The sequence below is a fragment of the Nesoenas mayeri genome (genome assembly GCF_963082525.1).
Source record: "Nesoenas mayeri genome assembly, chromosome: Z".
Classification (NCBI taxonomy): Eukaryota; Metazoa; Chordata; class Aves; order Columbiformes; family Columbidae; genus Nesoenas; species Nesoenas mayeri.
Window position 1 is genome coordinate 6,088,281 of NC_137542.1, and position 23,227 is coordinate 6,111,507.

A 23,227-nucleotide genomic window follows, 5' to 3' on the forward strand; every position below is an offset into this window, starting at 1 on the left:
CTTAGGCAGAACTTTATCTTAAGGGTTTTTTCCCCCCACTTTGTTACCAGGTGGTACAAAAAGCCAGCCGTACACATTTATATTTACATTTACTCCACCTCTCTCCTCCTGTGTCAGCCACCGATACGGTAATTACAGGGCTTTTATTTTTCTCGACGTTGAATAAAAGAAACTAATTTCTGTCGGTGGTGTAGGTATTTTTTCTGTCGTATCTGTGGTCCGTAACATTTTTTTTGTAAGACACGTAAGTGATGTCCCACCCTGATCGCTTCCTTTCCTGCTGCCGAGGGAAGAGGAAGGAGTTGACAGTTTACACACAAGGCCGCCTCGGTCCCCAGAGAACTTATATCCTGCTTGGTCTACATTATTTCTTTTCTTTTTGCAAGTACAGACTGCTGATTTTATACTAAGATACGCCTCATTGTTATTACTACACCAACCCCCCTGTTATTTATTTAAATACATAATGGGTGTGCGAGATTGTAGCTGTTAGAAACCATATAATTACAAGGTGACTTCTCAGGGAAGCGTGGTTTACTGTTTTTGAGAATATATGTCAAGAAATGCTTTAATGTAGTGATATTTTGTTTTGTTGTATGTTGCTTTTTTAAATCTTGGATAGCCATCGTTATAATAGCCATTACCACAAACTGCAATTGTCATTACTATTATGTGCCAATGCCTCATGGTATTATAATGGATTTAGCTTCAAAACAACCCCATAAAACCAATCTATATTAGTTTTAAATATTAGGATTTCCTGTTTCACTTTTATTATTTAAAATATTAACTGGTGAAGTTAAGCTCAGTTTGACTCAGTTTTTCATGACTGTTAGATGTTTTAGTTCTAGAAATCCAGTTCAAAAGGTTTCTCCCGTATCATATGAATCTGAAACAGTGAATTAGTGCTGCTTAAGTGCTCTGTTTATGCATTGTAAAGCAGTTAAAGTGCTACAGAAGAAGTGGGTCTCCTCCTGAGATGGAGTAGCAAGTATGAAGGCAAAATGAACATAATTTTAAGTAAGAGTTAACAATATTTTTCTGGGCTTTGATGAAATCATTGTGCAGTCTTCTATCCCCTGAAGTAAAAACAGTGCACTCAGAAATTCAGAAATCCAAAACTGCCAGCTCTGGAGTTCAAAATATATGAAACATTACTATTTTTAGGCTTGGTGTGGGAGGCATTCTTTGAATATTCACATCTTAATTTCAAAGATGTTGAATACCTTAAAGATAAGCAGATTTCTGTGCCCAGCACTTTGGAGATCTCCAGGTGAAAAGAGACTTGCTCTTCATATGGATATTAAGTGATAGTGTCAGTATAATGGACCAAAAATCGTATTGAATTCAAATGGACTTTGAAGCAGTTCTGATCTTTTTTTAACCTACCGGAGCAATTTTCTCAACAAAAAGCATGACAGGGCATGTGAAATGAATAATAATATGCGGGTCTGAGAGTAATTACTGCTTCGTTACTTCGTTCTTAGGAAGTCCTTTCTTAACCAGGGAGGGGAAAAAAAATCAAAATGAAGTTTTCTTGCTAACTTCGGTCCTCATCTTTAAAGAATTTATGATTTATCTGTATCTAGAGATGCGGAGTCTGTGTTTGGGTTTTATTTGCTCTCTGGCAGAGAACTAAGTGCGCAGTGTTTTGGGCTGGGGGTGGTAGGCTCAGAGCATCATCTGTGGGGAAGGTGGAGAAAGGGCTCTGCCCCAGAGAATACGGTAAAATGCAAAATCTAAAATTTGAAATGCCTGTGCTACTTAAATACCTTTCTAATCTTGGGGTGGTCTTTATTGCCTTTTACTGGCTTTACAACATGTTATCAGAAAAAAAAAAAAGTAAAAAACAGATAAATGGAATGGTTTACTACATTCATGTTTTATTGTAATGTTTATTGGCTTTTAAATGAATTAAAAATGGTTGTTGAGTAGTGGGTTAATGATTCGGGGGTTTGTGTGAGGTTTAGATTTTATTGTGCTTAGCTGCAACTGGTAAGAAAAATTACGGGAAAACGTTCTGTGTATTTACAGTTTATGCTGATAAACACACTGGTATCAGGAACCACAGATGTGGAGGCTCCGTTACGTAAGACGCTCCAAACTGTTGGATTTTTGGCTGGTGATTAATGACAAGCTTTGTAAGGAGTGTGAAAAAGCACACTCAACCAGATATATTCACGCACAGACTTAGAGAATATGCTGCTTTGAGTGTTGCCAACATTAAAAAAAATCAATTTTGGGAAAAAGAAATTTATATATATATATTTTTTAATTTAGCATTAATTCCTTACAGACTTATTCTTCTTTTCTGTGGAATTAACAAGTGCTGAAATTTAACCATTTGCTAATACTTGGTTTCTGGAGAGAAAGAGACATGGAAGGTTTTGTGCCTGTATGCACTTCTTGCTTTGCTGGGCATGATTTATTGATTGTTTCTGTCCATACCGCAGTGTCTGAAAGTCATTCTGGTCTGCTGGGCCCAGCTTGGGTACAAAACCCGGTTAGAACGGACTAGTACTGTTTGTCTTGGTCCAACTTGTCTTCCTACTTAGTGGAGAAATTTTCCTCAATAATTTAAACTTGGTTTATTGTTCAAAACACTGTTGAGTTATGTTCAGGATTGTTGTAGCCAAAGGCTCTAGTTTTGGCTGGAAATGATAGCTGTATTTATTGAGTGGGTAACCAGATTGGAAAAGAATCCCCCCGCTCCCTTTTAAGTATTGTACATTAGCATCGCTAATACACTGTTCATCTGCAATGAGTAGCAAAGGAATTTAATCAATATGGATTAAATGACACTTTCTTGTTGTTTTAAACTTGGTGTAGGAACTCATGTGATTTCTCTTAAAAAATAAGATCCTGTAATTAAATCTTGAGACTCAACAGGCACTGTGTCATGTTGGCATATTGCCGTGTCTTAATTTCCTTGGAAGACGAAAAGCCAAGCGTTTCATCTACTGGTGAAATGTTAAGATCCCAGTGTGAGACACACTCTAAACTGTCTTAGTGTGATTATGAAAAGGCCCTATTTTATAATGGAAGTACAATAAAATAGTGCATGTATTGTAACACTAGGAAAAGTATGTATAAAATTAAAATTATGTAAGTTAAGCTCTTAATTATTTTGTTTTCTATGTTTCAGGTGTTGTTTGAAATTAAAACTTACTAAATGTCATGTAAAATAACTCTGAGCCAGTGTTTAGATAAAGACGAAGTTATGGAATACAAATACTAGGAGGAGCTATTTTAACATCATACTAAATCCCAGCAACTAGACTGAATCAGAAGAGGTAAAAGGAGTAGTGGATTGGGGAATTGAGAATAACATAGAGAAGGCAAGGAAACAAGCAATTCATTGAAGAGAAATGAAAAAGAAGTGAAAACAGAATTAGCCAGAGCAGAAAAAGCAGAATTTTCAGGATCTGGCTTGAAAATATTGGAGAGGAAAGATAAGAAAGGTGAAGATGCTGTTGTACATGGGCCCAACCCAAGAGGTCATTCGAGATGATGTGAAACGCTGTACAGCACGTGGGCATTTGTCCTCAAAACACACCTGTAGCTTTTGCTGGTGTTCATGCTGAAGAAGTCAGAAAAGCCCAAGTCATGCTGAATAGCTATAAACTCAGATATTTCATGTGTTTGTGATCAAACCATTGATGAAAGGGTACTCCTCTGCAGGGAAGGTTTGCTCCAGTTAGGATTTTAAACAGGTGCAGAATTTCACTCTTTTGCATTTGATTCACTTCACATGGTACTTGCTTAAATTTTCGAAGAATCACTCCTTAAATGACTTACAGTAACTTGATTTTAAACTAAAACAACACACCAAGAATGAATTAAAGTAACTACAGTCCAAAATACATTATACAGATTAACTACATGGAAGACCTGATGATTTTGACTTAAGTCTTAATGCAGTTTCTTTAACATTGATCAACACAAAGATACTCACATTCCGTTCACTGAAGAAGTTATTGCATTTTTTGAAGCTGAATAATGCTGAATGTTAATAACATGGCAGGGTCACTCACTGAGACTCCATAAATTTGGCATTTTGTATTTTGTTTATTTTACAGGCTTTGGATATTTCCCAGATTGGGAAATCCCTCAGTCTAAAGAACATCCAAAAGCTACAAACCCAAACCGCACGATAAAAGCCCAGATTTGGTGTTTTATTAAGCAGCCCCAAATTCAAAACAATAAAACAAAAGGGTAGAGTAACTCGTAACTAAGTGCATGGAAAACGCTCCTTACAAGGAGTTGTTTTATCGCCTGGCATTTTCTCCTGGAGGAAGTGATGAAAGCATCGCTGCTTTTGAGTCATTTAAAAGCAGAATGGACAAAGCGCTCTGGCACAGACGTTATCGGGCAGTGGTGGTGATGGTGCTTTAGAGGAGCTGACCGGGTGTTCCTTCTCCATCCAGAAACTGCGTGTAGCTTTAAACATACAGCAGGCTCAGCTTCTGGTTACTTACGTACCACCGATCTTTATATTAATGTGCTTCTCCTTTATTCAGGAAGTGTCTAATGGCGTTTGGGGGAGGGGAAGCTCATTAGCTTCCTTCCTGAGTAATATAATTTTTATTTCCTGTTGTAACAGCGGCCTCAGCCAAAAGCAACAGCCCAAAAACGAGCGGGGGGAGGGTTGCCTGTGCAAAATGTTTTCATCTCTGAAGTGAAATGTTGGTTGCAAGACGATTTTGAGACAAACAAGCAGTTTTTGCAGGGGTATTTTGATCTTTCTGTCCTTCGTTACACACTTTTTTCTTTAATGCCAAGGATAGAGGCATTAAATGGACCATTAGCCTTTACCTTCCCCACCATCAGTCCTAGGCTACTTTGCCATCTTCCACTCTCCTCCTTTGACCTCGGAAGGCCACCCAAAATAAACCTCCTCCTGGCTCCCGGTGCGGTTCCTGAATCGCTGTCGGCTCCTCTGAGCAGCATCCTTTGCAGCCAGGGGGGAGCTGGGCAGATACTGGCCATGAGCACCCCAAATTTGGATGTTTGGGTACACTCCGAGTCTTCCTGCAGGCTCATGCCTTCCTGTTTGTGTGCCAGCTGTGGCATAACTTAAATTTGAAACGGTGGAGCAGCCTACCTTTGCCTCTTGTAATTTTGTCTTGGCATTGATATCGTGGCAAAAATGCTGTGTGGTGGGGTTTTTTTGTTTTGTTGTGTTGTGTTGTGTTGGTTTTTGTTTGTTTGTTTGAAGCCTTTCTTTTCCCCAAAACAGCCCACACACTCAGAACTAGAGTGCTTGACAAATGTCACAGGAATAGGCACTGGCAGGGTTGAGGGTTGTTGAGGATGAGAAGGATTTTTATCAATGGTTATACCGAGTCAAGTAATAAAACAGAAGCTGGTTTTTTTACAGTGCCTTATCAAGTGAGCACATGTCATTGTCATGCTAAAATTGCACGCTGTTCTGTGCATAAGGGAGGATTTAAAAAAACAGAAAATTGGAAGGCTATATCAGTTCATTGCTGTGGCTGGTGAAAATTGTGATGTTACCTCAGCCTGAGAGGTTAAACATCTTGTCCAAGATTTTTATTGTATATATATAAGCTGAAATTTTTGTCACCTTTTCACAATTAATTCTGTGTTTTGGACTGCTTTTCACTCTCGAAATTACAAGTTGTTTCACTCAGTCTAACTGTAACTAGATATTCAGTGGGCCACTGAGAGAAAAAAAAAAACCAAAACATTTTAATTATCTTTCTGCTATAGAAACTCTGTACCTTTCTTTTGGATTTCAAGGCTGGAATAGTAACATTTTCATTAGACAGCACATGAAATATACCTGAGTAGGAATTACATATTCCTGGCACTTGAAACTTGATTATCTAGTATCTCTTGAAATTGCTTCTTACCCAGTTATTAAAAAATCCCATGTTGTTTTCTTTGTCCAACTGATCTGTTTTGGCAGCGCTTGGTGTCCACTTACATTTGTGGTGTTGTCCTTATTCACACCTCAGTGCAGATCCAAGCGAGCTAATAGGACAACGTGAGTGGTAAAAAGAAATTAGAACAGTATTTGTTGTTTACAAACTATGTGAATAATTTTCTGTACAATATGGGCTGTTTTGAGAAGGTGGTGGTCTCGTTACACATTTCAAAGAGGTGGCAAACGGAGTGCTTAGGAAGTAAGCAGAACAGCCTCTGCTGTACATGGTTTTAATTAGCAAAATATTGATTGGAAGGCACAGTGGTGCTCTGCATCATTGGGGAGTGGTATGAGGAAAATTAAACGTAGCTGTTCATTTCACATGAACTTGGGGGCATTAAGGACATCAAGCGTGCAGGTTAGCAAGTTTAAGCTTTGCTGAAGTAATTTGCAGAAGAACTAAAATAACCATCCCAGAAATCTGCATGCTTTTTGTCAGCTCTTGCTACATTGAGGCCACCAGGGTAGGTTAAGCAGTTAAATGAAGTACTACTTAATTATCCACCTGTTACCTGACACCACCTTGGTTTTGTCAGCTTTTGTACTAGACACGGGTATCCCTCCCGGGGGACCCTCAGCCTGCAGAAACCTGGTTGTTTTTGCGAGATGGTCTGAAGTCCCCAGAGAGCGAAAAGCCTGGAGTTGTTTCTAGGGGCTCGAAGACTTAGATGTAGAAACAAAGAAGAAATGATGGGGTAGATGAGCTTTAAAGTTCTGTGCCTTGGCTGTTGCTCAGAGGAAATCCGAATAAATGCAGCATATACCTTGTTCTGTTAACAAAACACCACATATGAACTCTGGATCTGGCAGCTCAGCCGCTGCCTTTTACAAGTGGGTCTTATTTTGTCAAAACTTCTCCTGTTTAAGATTGAAGGAAAAAGAATGTCAGCTCCCCAGCACTTACTGATGTGAATCTTATCAGCAGATAGCAAGAGCTGTATAATTTCCCATCAAAAGTCTGTGTTGCCGCTACTAGCTTCCCCAACATAATGCAGGCTGTTTACCTGATAGCAGGGGGCACCACTAGAGTGCTGGTTTTTTTCAGCAATTTGTAGGTTATATTATCTCCCGGTATGACCGCACTTGGGACCAGCCAGCTCTCTGTAATAAGCCAAGCAGCTGAGAAATTTGGGGGTTTTCTCTGTCAGAGAGAGGGTAAGAAGTGTCATAGATGGATGCACTATAGTCAGGGTGGAGGGGGAAAATGCCTCTGGCCGTTGTACCTCAGGTAGTTTAGGATGGGGAGAAGGCTTCAGGGTTTTTGTTTGTTTGTTTGTGGTTTTGTTTCTTTGTTAGGTTTCGGTGTATTATTTGTTTATGTGGAGTTGTTTTTGTTTTTCTGTTAATTTAGAGTGGGGAGTGGGCTTAAATTTTGTTTTAAATTATTTTCTCTTGTTACCAGCCTGTACATCACATGGTTCTTAGGCTGCTGTGGTTTAACCTGAACTTACATTAGCTTCTTAACAGCGTTATGGACTGGGAGGTGTCAAGGTGGCACATGGGTGTCTAGATGCTCTACTCCACTTTAGATAATCCTCTTAAATGAACAGAGCTAAACCCAATCTATCCATACTTTCTTTCCTGCAAGCCTCTCTGTGTTAGCTGGGTGGAAGAAGCCAGTTTTTTATGTATAATGAAATATGCATTATTGCAACTGGTAAATTCTAACATTTATCTCCAATCTTCCAGGTCAGCTTGGTCACTGCTCTGAAGCAAAGGTGACCATGGCAGTTAGGTTTGCACTCACACACTTCATTAGGGAGCTTGGGAAAATGTATTCGTTTCTGCTTTGTACTGGTATTATTTATGTAAGTAATGTTTTTGTACCTGCTTTACTTTATAAAAGTTTCTTCCCTATAGTATGTGCATCTTAGTGAAGATATCTATACCCATAATTCACATTTAAAGCCAATCTGTATCTATATGCAATCTGTTCATGTATCAATGTTTATTATGGGAAAGGTTGGAGAGTACCTTTTCTTTTTACAAGTACCTGGCTGTTTCCAGCTACTTAAAATTCTCCTAGTTTGGGAAGGGAATTTCTCATACCATATTCCTGGTTTTAGCCGATTTTTTTCTTAGGGCACAATGAAGAATTACACGGGGAAGCAGAGTTTTTGTCAATCAGTCTTAAAACATCTGGATTTTTTCAATCAGATGGCTTTTGTCTGTCATTCCCTTTATGACATCTGTATTTAAAAATACACCATCAATATTTGCGTTTCCATGTGCGTGGACCAGCAGTCTGCAGAAGTTTGGAGCCAGCCCGGTGGGATAACTGGTTGCTGTTGGTGAACCAGCATCTCTCCAGGCATGGATGTGCCTTGACCCTACTCCCCACGTCCAGGGCCATGCTGGTGTCTGCGTGAGCACAACCTAAAAAAACATTTAAAATAATAATAAAATAAGCAAAAGATTAAGATTCTAGAAGTGTGTTTAAGAGCTATAGGAGCTGGTTAACACTAGAAGACTGAGGTTCTCTTTGCACTGCTATGGATTTTCACACCACGGGGTGTAAAATAATTGGTTTCCTGAGGAGAAGCAAGCTGAGCCAACCACTGGGGCTTCACCTGCTCTGCAGTGTGACACGAGGTCCCAGCGGGTCCAGTCCTCAGCAGGCCATGGGGTGCATGCTGGGCACGTAGAGATTTCATTTCCTTGCCTGAGATAGTGTGTGTAATTCCCAAGGAAAGGGTGGGAATTAGTCTTTTTTCTCTTCAGTAACCCTCTTCTGTTTAACTTCAGGCCCACTACCATTCTGCCTGGCTTCTTTGGTGGGGTGGCAGAAGAACTACTGGGTTCCAAATGCTACTTATTAGGTTTTTTGTTTGTTTATTTTTCCCATATCCTATATTTTTAAAAAGTCTCAGACACGCATCAGGTCGCCATTCCAGATAGAAAGTGTTTGAGATACAAGCAGAGTATTTCAGATACTGAAGCATTTAGAAAAATATCTAAATGACCTTACTCAGGCAGGTCCTTGGAAGACTGGAAGGAGGTGACTGGTAACTGTCCCGCTCTGGTGCGACTTCACCTGGAGCACTGTGTGCAGGTCTGGCACCAAGGGATAAGAAGGAGATAAAGCTACTGGAGAGTGTCCAGAGGAGGCCACGAGGTTGGTGAAGGGTTTGGAGGGGAAGCCGTATGAGGAGCAGCTCAAGTCACTTGTTTTGTTCAGCCTGGAGGAGACTGAGGGGAGACCTCATGGTGGCTACAGCTTCCTCACGAGGTGAGGAGGAGCGGCAGCCACAGAACTCTTCTGTCCCATGACCAGTGACAGAACCTGAGGGAATGGCAGGAAGATGAGTCAGGGGAGGTTCAGGTTGGACATTAGGCAAAGGTTCTTCACCCAGAGGGTACTGGATGCTGGAACAGGTTCCCCAGGGAGGTGTCGTGGCCTCAAGCCTGACAGTGTTCAAGAAGAGACTGGACAACACCCTCAGACACATGGTGTGAACTGTGGGGTTGTCCTGTGCAGGGACAGGAGCTGGACTCGATGATCCTGGTGGGTCCCTTCCAACTCAGGACATTCTGTGATTCGATGACTGAGCCCTCTGTCTCTGCTGTCCCTTTGGCAGGGATAGTTGCCTCGTTCTTGAACTCCGGTGCCCCATGGTGGGAGCATGTCAAGCTGCTGTTGCTGGCGGGCGACCCAAGATAACTGATTTATAGCAAATAATCACCAGCATGAGAAAATTAGATACTTTACAGGCTAGCTTTCCCCGAGCTTTAATTTTATCATATGTTTCTTCAAATTGGCAATGCTTTTCTCAGAGTTGAGTATTACAAATCAGATATTCTAACTGCTCTTTAAAACCCAAGTTACAGACATGTCTCGAAAGTCTTACTTAGTGGACTGCATTTTGTCATAAATGCTGTGGTACCATACATAGCATGCAAACATTCAGTTAAACTAAGGGTGCTTGAATTTGTAGAGGGTTTTCACAAAGATGAACACTGATCTTGGTAAGGCTTGGTCTCCCTGCACATCCCTCATAGATGATGGAGAAGGTGCACCCTTCCAGAGGGGTTCTCAGAGGGGTTTTTTGTTTCTGGTGGCTGTAGAGGGAGCCTGAGGAGATGAACCTCACTGGACTAATTGGTCTTGCATGGTAGGGAAGTATTCATAAAGGTTTTATTTGGTGATGTATGGAAATAGTATTATTCCAGCATATATCTTTAATTCAGATCCTTCTTGTTTTCCTGAAAATGTTGGCCTCATGCTGATGTTCCTGCTTATGGAATTAACTTTAGGATGCTTAGGGAATAGCATCACTCTTAAGAAAAACAGAGAAATCTCTGAAAGAATAATAATATTGTGTGTGGGTTTTTTAATTGCTGCCTCCAAGTGTCTTCAAATGACCATGTGCTTTTTAGGGAATTGAGCATTTATTTTTCAGCACCCATAATACCACTGACATTGAAGTAACGAGGGTCAGGCTAGAGGCTCTAAAGAAAAGTATGTATTGTGTTACTTACCACTAACTTGATAAACAACAGTGCTTAATGTTAAGAAAATCCAAATGACTGCTTCATTATGTTTTGTCTGAAATGCGCTGTCAATTTGACAACATTGTGAGGTGACATATTTTCTTGTTTTAGGACAGAATAATAACATTTACAGCACAGCCTTGAAAAAGACAGAGACTTATCTGTAGTTAATATTCTAGTAATGGTTATTGACGAGGAATTTCATGATGTGAGGGTCCAGACAAGAAAACCCAAATATACTATTTTTTGAGCAGAGGAGCATTTCCATCATATAGTTGAGCTCTTTCTGAAATAGCATTTAGCTTTCTGTGTGTATGCTTTCTTTTCCAGCCAGCTACATATGGAGACAAAACTCCATTTTGGAAAATGATGGAATTTTACTGAGTTTTCTTTTTTTCTGAAGATGTGCATATATTGCCAAGATTGCTGAGTCACTCCCAGGTGACCCAAGGATAACCCCAAACTGGTCTACCTTGCATTTCATAATCAAAGTTCAGCCTTTCAGCTTACAGCATATTTATTCATTTGTGTTTCATAACTCAGAAAAGACAGAGATGCAGAGAAAATGTAATCTTATCGTTATTAGTCACTATATCCTTAAAATGGGGGGCACTTGACTGTTGCACAGAGTACAGTGCCATGAGAAGTGGAATATAAAACCATAGCAATCTTAAAATCTTTGGGAAAAAATGGCTTTGATTTAACAATTACATTATTAAATGATTAAAAGACACTGCGCCAACCAGCTAAATTACTAGAGAAAGTTAGTATATAAGATAGTGTTTTCATACTAACCTAATTAGTACAATTGTACCAACTATGAATTTTCTGTGGAGCATGTACAGAACAAAACGGAGCGTGTTTGGAGCAGGAAGACCGGCAGTGATCAAACCACTTGGTGCAGTATCAGTGGTCATTGGAGTATTACTCAAACCATAGGTAGATTGAGCACTGTATTTCTAAAAAATACCTTTGGGTATCAATCATTGACCTGATTGGAGAGGATGCCATATCATCAGTCACCATTTAAAATTACTTGGAATAATTATTTCAGGAACTAGCCTTATTTGATTATGTATATTAAAAATATCAGCAGTATTTGTCTCTCTCTCACCAATCCTATTACCATGGCCTGAACAGCCATTGAAAAAATACCGAGCAAAGGCACTATTATATTTTTGTGTAGTATTTTGTATTTTAGCTGTAAAAGCAATGATTTGATATTATAAAACATATGAAAAAAAAAATTCGGTGAGATACGTGTAACTTGTCACAATCATATAAGTTAAATAATTTCCTCTGGTCTGACTCCTTTTTAAGAGAAGTATCTTCACACGGCTTCATTCCAGTTCATTGTGGTGAGGAAGGCAGTGGGTTAAACCTGTGGTCTGCAGTGTCAGTTATTCAACAAAGATGTGATCTGAAGGTGCAGCTTGGAAGAAAATAGCGCATTGAGTATTTTGCGGTTGTTAAGCTAGCAGACCGAAGCAGTCCCAGTCTCCAGGGAATCTGGAGGAGGGGTGTAAGTGTCACTTCTGGAAAGAAGTAATTTCATTGAAATACCACTGCAACTCGGCTCCAAGCTGCAAGAACAGTGTTTTGTGTCCTCAAGTGCCTTTAACTTGTCAGCAGCAGGGTTATTACCAATGAATCTGATAATACTGTTGCATTTTATCAAAAGCGTAGCGTAGCTCAGCTGGCCAGCCTTTGGTGTTCTGATTTTGTACATAGGTACACATTACTAAGTAAGAGAGGGCTTGGAATTAAGCTGAAATGAGTGCCCTTACTTTCCTAGAAAATAGTCTGAAAACATTATTTGAAACACTATTTTTTACATCTTCATAAAGAAGTAGGAAAAGCCAAGTATTCAGCTTTTAAGTATAGTTATGATCAAATTTGAAAGAGAATGGACAGGAATTTGATACTTTATTTCCATGTTAAAAACACAAATTAATTTTTCACCTTTTTTTAAAGTTAACGTTCTGCTGCTACCTATGTCTAATAACGATTTTAGTAACTTTCAGTGAATAATAAGGTTCATTTTAAAATAACTTTATAACCATACTTTAGAGAAATCCTTGTCTAGGAATTGTGTTCTAAGTCATACAAGCAGAAGAAAAGACAGGAGTGAAATGTTGTCTTTGGGTAAGAGTTTGAAATCCTTTTATTCATTGATAGCAAAGCTTTCCTTGAAAGTAATTTGTGTTACCCTTAACAGTATACTTCCAGCCTAATACCTGCTTTTCAGTTCTGTAATAGAATTTCACTATCTCTGCTAAGTAGAATGAAAAGCCGAGATTGAGCACTGGGGTACAGTAAAACAAACTGTAATCCTGCTCCAGATACAGAAGAGCTTTGCTTATAGTGAGGGTGTTTTGGGGGAAGGATTATGTCATGGGGAGAGGAGAATGGATGCAGTACCAGAGCAAACCATCCATGTCGACAGGTCCACCCTTCATGGAGTGGGGACGTCTGCTGATCTAAACTCAGCAAAAGAATTAAAAAAGAAAAAAAATTGATGTTTTCTTTATCGCTCATAATACTGTATGAGATGGAGTGGACAGAAGTACAATCCCAGCATCCAGATCAAACTGTAAGGAGCTGCAATTTGAGGAAAACTGAGAAGCTAAGAGGAATAGCGTTGTGACATTTTACAATTACACTTGTCAACTAGTACTGCCCCATGAATGCCTTCCTATTGCAGAATAGAAGTTAAACATTTCAGACAAATATATCTCAGTGGAACTACACCAAGAATGAATTAGGTCTCATGATCCAGATCTTTCAAATGGCTTGCTTCTACCAACATGATGAATCAACCTTTTTGGGCAAGATCTTCAGTTCATTTTAAGTAAACCATGGCAGCTCAGTCTAGGGGTTATGGTTACTGCTGGAGTGTTCAAAGGCTCTGTAAAAGGAATAACTTATTTAAATTTATTTATTTATTTGTTTGTTTGTTTGTTCAGAGTGGTGAGTAGTTTTATGTTCTATCTGGGAGAAAATGAGAAGGTTTCTAGTGGCTAATCAATGGAGTTCCTCTTAGTATTTTACTTGTGATAGCTAAAAAATAACAAAGCACTATTACAGTAACTAGCTAATGGCTTTGAAATACTTGATAAGTTATAGGTTGAAGTGTTTACCAGTGGAAATTTGCTGATCTTGTTAGAACATTGACTACAATATGTCTGGCACTTTGAAGCTATCAATGACCAGAAATTAAGCACATGGTAAATGTGATTTGAAATAGTAATTATACATAATTTGTCTTTCCAGAAAAACAAAACAAAACAAAAAATCAACCAAACAGAAACTAATTTAAATTCCCTAATTCCCATAATTCCCTAAATTCATGCACTTGAAAAAGTGGTACTAAATATTTACCCTTTGTCGTCAGGAAAAAAAGAGGAAGAGCAGTTTTTTAACTGTTCTCCTAAAGAAGACAACATAGTTGTATAAAAAGTACTTAGTAAAATGTGATATAATACACACTTTTGCATGTCTGTGTCTGTTCAGTTAGTTTCTTGTTTGTTTGCATAAAGCTGGAGAAGGCATGAAAAACTGTGAATTAGAAGGTATTCTTTAAGATAATAACTAGTAAGTAGGTAATAAGTAGTTAGCTTTTTGGCTCATTATACATATCCATGCCTTTATGGGAAAGCAACCAGAATGCTGAGCTTAACAAAAATTGGGGGAAAAAGGAGGCTATGAGAAAGTGATTAAAGTAGATAGTTGGCGTTTGGATTATTTTTCTTTTAGTATTTTGCTTTTGGTGCATCAGGGACACAGTCATAGCTAAACACGGTGGCCTCAATGTCATCTGTTCCTGTGTTTATTTGCAGTTCTCTTAATTGGCATCACTGGATGTGATTAATTAAGCAACACTGATTTGGAAAAATGTTTGACTTTTGTATGGACTTGTACATTCAGACCTATCAACCGGCTAGCAGAGTCTTATTTATGCTTAGCATATGAGTTTTCAGCATGGGTTTCAAGGAGACATCTAACAAAAATTAAGCATTTTCCACTCTTCCTGTCAACAGTATGCTGCTGTCATCAGTATTTCAAACGTGATACCAGTAGCATTTGTAGTTTGTCTGTGTTGTCCTTCATGTCCATACTTTTACATTTTCTGTTTAGTTTTTGTAAAATACCTGTGCATTAATGTCATAGGAACATACACAAAATTAACCTGAGATGTTCAACAATTCTGCTCTTGTTTGGATTCAACTGATTCTATTAATATTCTTCATGACAGAATATTATTTGTGTGGTTACTGTGTATTTTGGTTGCATATATGAATATATGAAAACTTTATTATTGAGGCGATGTCAAAGTGTTCTCAGGCACACCTCACTCAAAAGTGCTGTGTGACAAAAGTATTGTGGAGGGTGGGAGAGCATCTACTGTGCAAATAGCTGTCTTTAAAAGGGAAAATTGACTTTTTGACTGTTTCAGACTCTCCGTATTGCTGTAATTCATTTTTCTTAATCCAGCACACTTGGCAGCACTGGCAAGCCTTTGTGCCTCACTAGATCCAGCTCCACACCTTCTTCCAAACCAGAGTAACTGATGGAGCTTCTTCTTCATCCTGACACTGTTGCAATGCTCTCAACAAATTGTTGCTAACTCTTCCTCTTTGATGCCCATTTTAGCATCATTAAATCCTAAGATAGGCATTTAAACTTGCTTGCATCATGCACTCTGGTGCCAGTAGCTTCAGTGTCATCTAAAGACACTACTTGGTCTCTAGGCTGCCTAGAGTGCAGAAGGGACTTATACTTGGTATGGTCTTCACAGCACAACGCACCAGAACATTCTTACACAGTGCCACAGAAGACAGAATACAAGGACACAGCCTCTGAATAAACTGGTAGAAGGAACAACTGGCTTGATACTTGGTGCAGCTGAAGTGGGTACCTACCACCTCTAGTAACTCAGCAGGAACAAGGACTATCCAGCTAACTCTGCAGATTTAGGGCTGATGTAGAAGAGGCTTATGGAGAAGACTTTGATGATGGAGGAATTGAGTTGCCAGGGGTGGCCACAGATCTGTCTTATATGTGAGGTCCAACTTCTCTCATCCACTGTCAAGTAGATTTCATAATTCATCATCAGGTAGACTTCTAAAAAGTTGGAAATCTCCTTTTTGTGGAAAAATTCAGTCACATGTGATAAACTTCTTACTTTGGATAAAAATAAGTATGTGTTACTCTAAGCAAAATACCTCAAATAAATTTCCAGATTAGTGAATAAACCAGATCAGGATTTCTCATAGATACAGTCAAGTCCTTTCTTTGAAAAATTCTTTGATTAAAAATGGAATTCTTCTGTGAGCTTCTCTCACAAACCACTTATTGTGATGGCCTCAGAAAATGACCTATGTGTTGCAGCTACTCCCTGTATTTTTATATTTCAGATACTATATTAATGGAATAACTAACCTTTTTGTATTTTTATTGTTTATTTACTTTGTGATTTATTGGTAAAAGCCAACTTAAACTGTGGCGAGTTTTGGTTTTTTTTGTTTGTTTGTTTGTTTTTTAATGTAATAATTGTTTTTACATTGTCGAAGCTAGCTTGAATAGAGCAAAGAATGGCCACAATAAGTTTCATTGAAGTACACCTTTTAAATTAATAATTGTAAAGATAATATACCATATATTTTGTATTTTAGCTACAAAAGCAAATACAGTTTTCCATTTTTAAGTAGGTGAGGTAATATATAAAAAGATTTGAGCATTCACATTTTTCTTTTTTCATCTTTTTGTGAAAAGCAAGGAAAGCAAATTGCAAATATTTAAAATGTCAAACTAATGGAACTATAGATGATGAACAACTTGTAATTCATGCAAAAAGAGGACATGGTTTGCTGTGGGACTGTGAAAAAAAATGAATAATTCATCAGGATAGAATAAATAAGTAGATTTCAGTGCAGCTGTTGCAGGTTTGTTTATTGATCTACCTTATATAAGTTCTTAAAATGTTCATTGGATAGTGCAAGCTAGAAAATGTAATATACCTAAAACATTGAAAATGCTTCATTTTTGGTTTTAGGACTTCATCACCCATTGGGGAAGAAAATGGGGACAGGCAGGGGGGGAACAAGCAAAGAAAAAAACATGAAAAACCAACAAACATGAAAACAGAAAAAAAACACAGCACATTACTTAGTGAAATATAGAAATTGAAGTTTGTGTTACACCTAAGACTGGACTATTGCAGAATGCCTGTAAGTACAGTATTTGTACAATTATTAAGCGGTACTTAAAGTGCCAGTAAAACTGACCTACTATTATAGCCACTCAAACTTTGAATCGTTCTGTCCTCCTTCCCACTCGGAAATACAGAGGAGGGACAGTTTTGCACAAGTGTCTGTAAACTGCACAGGGTGATCTAGTCGCAAATAATTAGGCCAGCCAAAATCAACATGTTGAATACCTCCCTGAAACATCATACTTCACAATCGAAAAATGGCCAACAAGAGTAAATGAATTTAATTTTGAGTAACTAGCCTGGCATAAAGAGCTGATTTGCTTCTAATTGAGACCTTTCTCTCCAGAAACCACAAGACACAAGATGGAGTAAATCAGTCTGGATCTCTTGTGTAATTTCCTCCACAAGACCTTGATTTTGTTCCCCCTTTATCACCACAAACGATTCTTCTGTTTTATCACCGCCATGGTTTAACCCCAGCTGGCAGCCGGGACCATGGCTACTCGCTCCCTCCCCTGCACTCCCACTGCCCCAAGTGGGTAGCAGAGAGCATCAAAAAGAAGGGAGAAACTCATGTATTGAGATAAGAACAGTTTAATAAGACAAGAAAAAAATACGATAATAATAACAATAGCACAATCATGCTGAACAGCACATCCTGGAAAAGAGAGCTCCCTGGTCCTGAACAGGTGATGCCAAAAAGAGAGCAAAAAGGCAAAAGGCCAAATACCGAACTAAGAAACTAGCTAGCCAGAAAAGCTGGCTCCAGCTATATATGAAGCATGACACTAATGGTAGGGAATATCTCATTGGCCAGCCTTGATGTCAATCTAGCTGCTGTCCTGCTATGGTCTCTCCCAGCTTCTATGTGCACCTGGAAGGCTGAAAAAGTCCTTGGTCTCCTTGGCAACAGCCAAAACATCAGTGAATTGTCACATTTTGTTCATATCAGCTCCAAAACAAAACCTCACTACTGGAAATTGAAAATTAATTGTGTCCCAGGGAAGCTCGGTGTGTTACTGCATTATTCTCATGCTAAATCCAAAACAAAAGACTATGCTAGCTACTAAAATTAAAAGACTCTAACTAGTGTGAAGAAAATCTGCTGGTTCCTGGCAGAACTAGGAGAATCACCATCTGATAGCACTGCTCAGATCTTTTGACCACCCTTAGGGCAGCTGTGCAGAACGGGGCTTCTGGAGAAGTCCTCAAGCAGAAGGGTTTCTGAGGAGGCTGTAGAAGCTCTCCAGTCTGAAGTGATGAATCCATCAGGCTCCTTTCTACATGTCTTCCTCATCAACAAAGTTATTCAAAACACACTCCTCTTAAAAAGTTGTTACTTTGGAGCCATATCCCTTTCACGGGAATTGGCATCATGTCTAAAAGCAACATGTTTCATTACATCTGTATGTGTGTGAGGTAGATGGTCACTTGCTGCTGTGGATGTAGCTCAGCAGACAAATAATTGCTCTGTGACTGGAGAGTTCCATGCAGGTCCCTCAGGTTCACCAAGGAACAAAGGTTCCTCTGGTAACAGTGCAAAGTCAGATTCAAAAACAGGAAAAAACAAAACAAAACAAAAAGCCACAAAAAACCACAACCAACCAACCAAACCACAAACCAACAAACCAACACCAAAACACACACACACCACTATTGAGACAATTATGAAAATATTATCTATAGGTATGTTTCTTATCAAACCTAGTTAAGTGGTTTAATGGCTAACTTAAGTCTTAATAGAGTTTTAATCCTTTTCTCTCTGTGTTTTGGAATAGTCATTATGTCCTTCTCTCCCTTGTTTTAAGCTGTTAAGTATATTTTACCATTTTGCTTCTTTAAAGAGATTTTCTGAGTGTGGGAAACGGCATGAACTCAGCAGGGTGGGATCTTCGTGTCCCTGTAGGACCGGGGCATCCTGAGAAGTCATTCTCTCCTCCTACAAGCATCCTTTCATAACCCAGGGGCTCTGGCAGAGGCCATTGTTGATGTGGACGTCTAAGGCCCATTGAGGGCATTAACACACTCTGACATGCAATAATGCCTGGTATAGTTTAGTTTAAATAACATGAGAAGGAGTGAGAGGACCTGGGGTGGGAGGCTTCTGAAAACTGTCCATATTTCAAAGTCCGTGCTGCTTAGCTCTTTTTCTGAGATCTTGCAACTTAATGGGATTTTTGCGTATCTGAATTTGTACTGTTTAGATGAGCTTGCCCAGTGTTTTATTATAGCCCATTCAAATTCTATATTCTGTAGCATCAGCTCCATCGGATGTATTACAGTGCATATTACCTGGCTGGTAAAGATGGACACAGCTAAGGTATTAGTTATTAATTCAGGTATTAATTGTATAGTGGTAATCAGGAATTAGTATGCAAGGAGGGATTATATTGTAATAAGGTTCATCATTGCTAGTGCCCCTTTAATGGGCTACTCTTTCTTAGTCAGAGACTGCAGTGCTGGCAGTTTTGGACATTTTAAGATGCTCAGGCTTTTAACATCATCGATTTTCTCCATCAGTGATGCTACTGTTCTCATTCTTCATATAGAAAACCTGTACATAGGGAATTAAGTTCTGACATACTTCACTCAGACCGTGTCTGCACCTATTCATGATTTTACTTGACATCATTGGCCGATGATTGGTATAAACAAGTCATAATTTTGCTTTAAAAAAAAAGCTGAAAATTTGTCTTCCGTTTTCATTTGGAAATGTAGAGATAATCTGAAAGTTATTAGTGGACATTCACAGAAGCCATGGGGGAAAAAAAATAAAGAGTAACAAAATTATTTTGTTCTACAATAATTATTTGCTGTCTGTTCACACCACATGCTTATTTTCCCCTCTATCTTGGTGCCCGAGGGACTGTGACAGACCTGAGAGAAGAACCAGAGACCTTCCAGGGAGCTGCGTGGTTTCGCATGCATGAACTTCAGGCAGCGCCCAAAGAATGGCAGTGGATAGCAGAAAAATACCTTTATTTGCTACAGCTTTAGAGGCTGGTTTGGTTGGTTTCTGATAGCGTCTCATGAGAGGGTGTCATGATTCAAAAGTGTTTGCTACATCCAGCTCACCTGACTGGCTTTTTCTACCAGTTGCAATTAAATAGTATTTTAACACTGATCCTGCAGACCAGATCTTTGCATAAATGAGACCCTTTATTACAAGCTTTTCTAGCGAATCAAAATTTTGCACTGACTTCTGAAGCCAGCACTTTCTGCAGTCTTTCTGTTTTAATGACATGTTCTAGACTTTTGTTTGGAAAGATCATACAGCTTAGATGTTAAATATGCTACTGCTAGTTGTTCAGAAATCTGATTCTAAAGCACAGCTTAAGCCATTGAAAAATCTGTGGTAATTAACTGAATATTTCCTTTCTGTTTGGTTTAAAAAGGTCAGCCCTTCTTTGTGCCAGTTTTCAAATCTTTCCAGCATTATTCTTCAGTTTCCTAGATAGTGTGCCAAACACCTGGAAATACAATTTCCAGATCTTCATCATTTGGATGTCGAGTGTGAGTGGACAATAGGGTGGTAAGTTAATAAACAGAAGCCTTTCATATTCTGTAGGGCAGGTATTGGGAGGTCATTAGGAGGCTGTAAGTGGCTCTCAGTGCATTGTGTGTGCACCAGAATTTCCACCAGGATTGTAAGCATTCAGAGGTGATTCAGCCTTGTGCCCTACAGAAACATATTACAGGAAGGAAGACTGCTAGAAATTAAAAGTAATTGAGGCTCCAACGCATGACAACAATAACAGTTTGGCTTCCCTTTCTGTGACGATCTCCTGCTTGTAAATTACCAGAAGCAATATTCTTTACTCGCTTATTCCAACTGAAGGATTTGCAAAGGTAACTAATTTCATCCTCTGATTCACTTCTTCAGAATCCCTTTTTTCTTTTCCCTTCCAAAAACGTAACCTGAATTCTTCTGATTTGTCATGGTGGTTGTTTTTGAGGTTGGTAAAATCAGAAGCCTTAGCAGCAGAATCGTGAGCATTCCTTCTTGCACTGTTTGTAACAGAATCGTCTTTTGAAGCTTGATGTAGTTCTGAAAGAATAATAGAGTGTGCTGAAGTTATCTTTAAAGTGCTTGGAAATTGCTGATAAAATGGATAAATTACTATCTTTATGCTGTGTGTATCCCTGTGCATGTGCGAGGACGTTTGTACACATAATAGAAGAAAAAGTCTGCAAGTTACATTCATATTTGTATACATATAGACACACTCAGATGCGATATTTTTGAAAATCTAATCAAGATATATCTAATTTATGTGTATTTGTATATCCATGCACTCCCTAGCATGCTTCCTCTCAACAGACGTTATTTTAACAAATCACGATACTTGTATAAACAAAGACTAAACAATATACAGCATTAACTTACCTTCAATTGAAACAATAGCATTATGGCATATGCAGATAATGACTTTCTGCATTTTTGGTCAGGCTTTTGGGGGTTTTTTTGGTTTGTTTGTTTTGGTTTGTTTTTTCTGGGTGGGGGGAGTTTAATGCCTACCATGCAATGACAAAGGTTTATTCTCCCTTTGTTCTTTTCAGAGTGCTGCAGCAGCTCCCAGTCCAGTGCTAGGAAACATTCCCCCAGGAGATGGCATGCCAGTAGGTCCTGTACCACCGGGTTTTTTTCAGGTATTCAGAAAAATTATGATTACAGGAATTTTAGGATAGAAAATCCTCTAATACTGTGTACGAGTCTGTAGAAAAGGTCCTATTCTAAACTATGTTTCACTATATGGTGCAATACTTGAGGGTTTATTTCTTAACAACAGTGAGTAGGTAGAAAGGAAGGGATCTCTCTGTCTGACAAGTATTTCGTTCATGAAATAGCACAGCACAACTCATTTCACAATGTTTTATGAGTGGAGACTGAAAATGTTTGAATATAATTTTAAAAGAATTTACTATAATTACATATATTGCGTTGAAACTTTGAAGTTGTTGGTTTTGTTTAACCCTGTGATAAAGCCACAGGCCAGATTTTTAAGATGTCCGCATTTCAGTTTGAATTAGACCTAGGCAATTAGGAATATCCCACCGACAATCTCCTTGCACATTGAAGATCTCAACCGTAATGCCTAAAAAAACAAGCCAAATATTTAGACCATGTGTTGCTTCTATTAAGTTTTGTTATAAATGGAACTGAATACCCAGTTAGCACTTTGGACATAAACGGTACAGAACACTGTGATGGAAAACATGGCAGGTTTTGGTGCAGGGCCAACCTAACAGTCGTAGTCTGAGGCTGGACTGCTCCTATTAGCAAGCTTGGATCTCCTTTTCACCAAAATTTGATCGTTTTTCCTTCTTTTCTGAGATACATAGACAAAAGAAGCATATTTCATCAGGGCGGGGGAGAGAGGAAGAATTGTTTAATTAATTTTTTAATCCAAATGGTGATTGTACAAAAATGGCAGGATATCAACAGTCTTTTTTTACACTGCATGTAAGTGACAAAGTTATTTGTATGGTCTTCGTTTTCACACAGTCACAAGGGGAAAAACTGCTCTCTGCAGTACTAATATCTACATAAAGAAGCCCTGAGCCTGGCTTGAGCATGTTGTTTCCTTGATCAACTCAAAAACTGAGGCATGGTTTTTAATACATGAATGAAAATAGATTTGCAAGTGAAATAGAAAATACCGTACTGTTGCCAGTCACAAAATCCTCAGGAGTTGGCAGAACTGATTAATTATTTTATTTCTTCTTTTACTGTTTGGAACAGCTGGTTAGCTGGGGTTTTTTTAAGCACAATTTTATCTCAATTATTATATTGTATAAGTATTTCACTTTTTCTTAAGTTAGCCACCCACTCCAGTTGCAATGTCAAAAGAATTAAAAGTTTGAAGTTTTTTTCTTTTACTGTCTTTGAGGACAATTAAGAGGGGGAAGGGGCACAAATGGGACAAGTATGTGAAGTATAGAGGAGAGGATAACTATTTTAAAGGTTTTGCAGGTGGAGAATGTGGGAGTCTTGTTTTTAGAAGTGTGAAAAGACTTCCAGCCACTCTAGATCTTTTAAGATGTAGGAAAGACAAGATGATGCAAAGTACAGGTAAACTATCCCTGTCTGTCAGTATCTGACTTCAGTCTTAACCTGTAGTCCCAGCAGCAGCCTGCTCTTTTTTGCAAGGCCTGGGATTGGAAAATAAACAGAGGAACACCCATTTTCAGTGTAACACAGCTTGTGACATTAATCAGAGCTGTCGTCAACTCAACAGCACAGGCAGTGAGTCTTCCACAAGGTGGGTTCCAAGAGCTGGTCTGCACAGTCTGGTCTGGACTTCTCCAGACATCACCCTGAATTCCCCTTTCCTCAAACCCGCTGGGTCTGAGCCGTCGTGTCTCTGACATGCACCGCGCAAGATTAGTCGCTCACAGTTTTAGCTGGTGGAGACCTGCTTTCCTCAGCTGAATGGCCTTGTCAACCCAACAAACGTTTTTCAAGAGAGTATTGGTTTTCAGTGTAGTTATCTGCTTAAGAATATAGGTAAAGAAGTAACATGTTGGTTAGCAAATCCAACTGCAAGTTTGATAGCGGATGCATTGATATG

General features: G+C 38.8%; 1 protein-coding gene across 7 annotated transcripts in view; it reads left to right on the forward strand.

Moving 5' to 3' along the window:
• Nucleotides 1-23,227, forward strand: part of SSBP2 (single stranded DNA binding protein 2) — a 177,579-nt gene that overhangs the window by 103,266 nt on the left and 51,086 nt on the right. For 4 of the 7 annotated variants that reach the window (XM_080361979.1, XM_080361983.1, XM_080361980.1 and 1 more), the window contains exon 5: nucleotides 21,216-21,305. The exons of the other annotated variants lie outside the window; for them this stretch is intronic. In XM_080361979.1, the coding sequence (XP_080218105.1) occupies nucleotides 21,216-21,305 (90 nt within the window). The remainder of the gene's footprint in view (nucleotides 1-21,215; nucleotides 21,306-23,227) is intronic. 7 annotated transcript variants of the gene reach the window in all.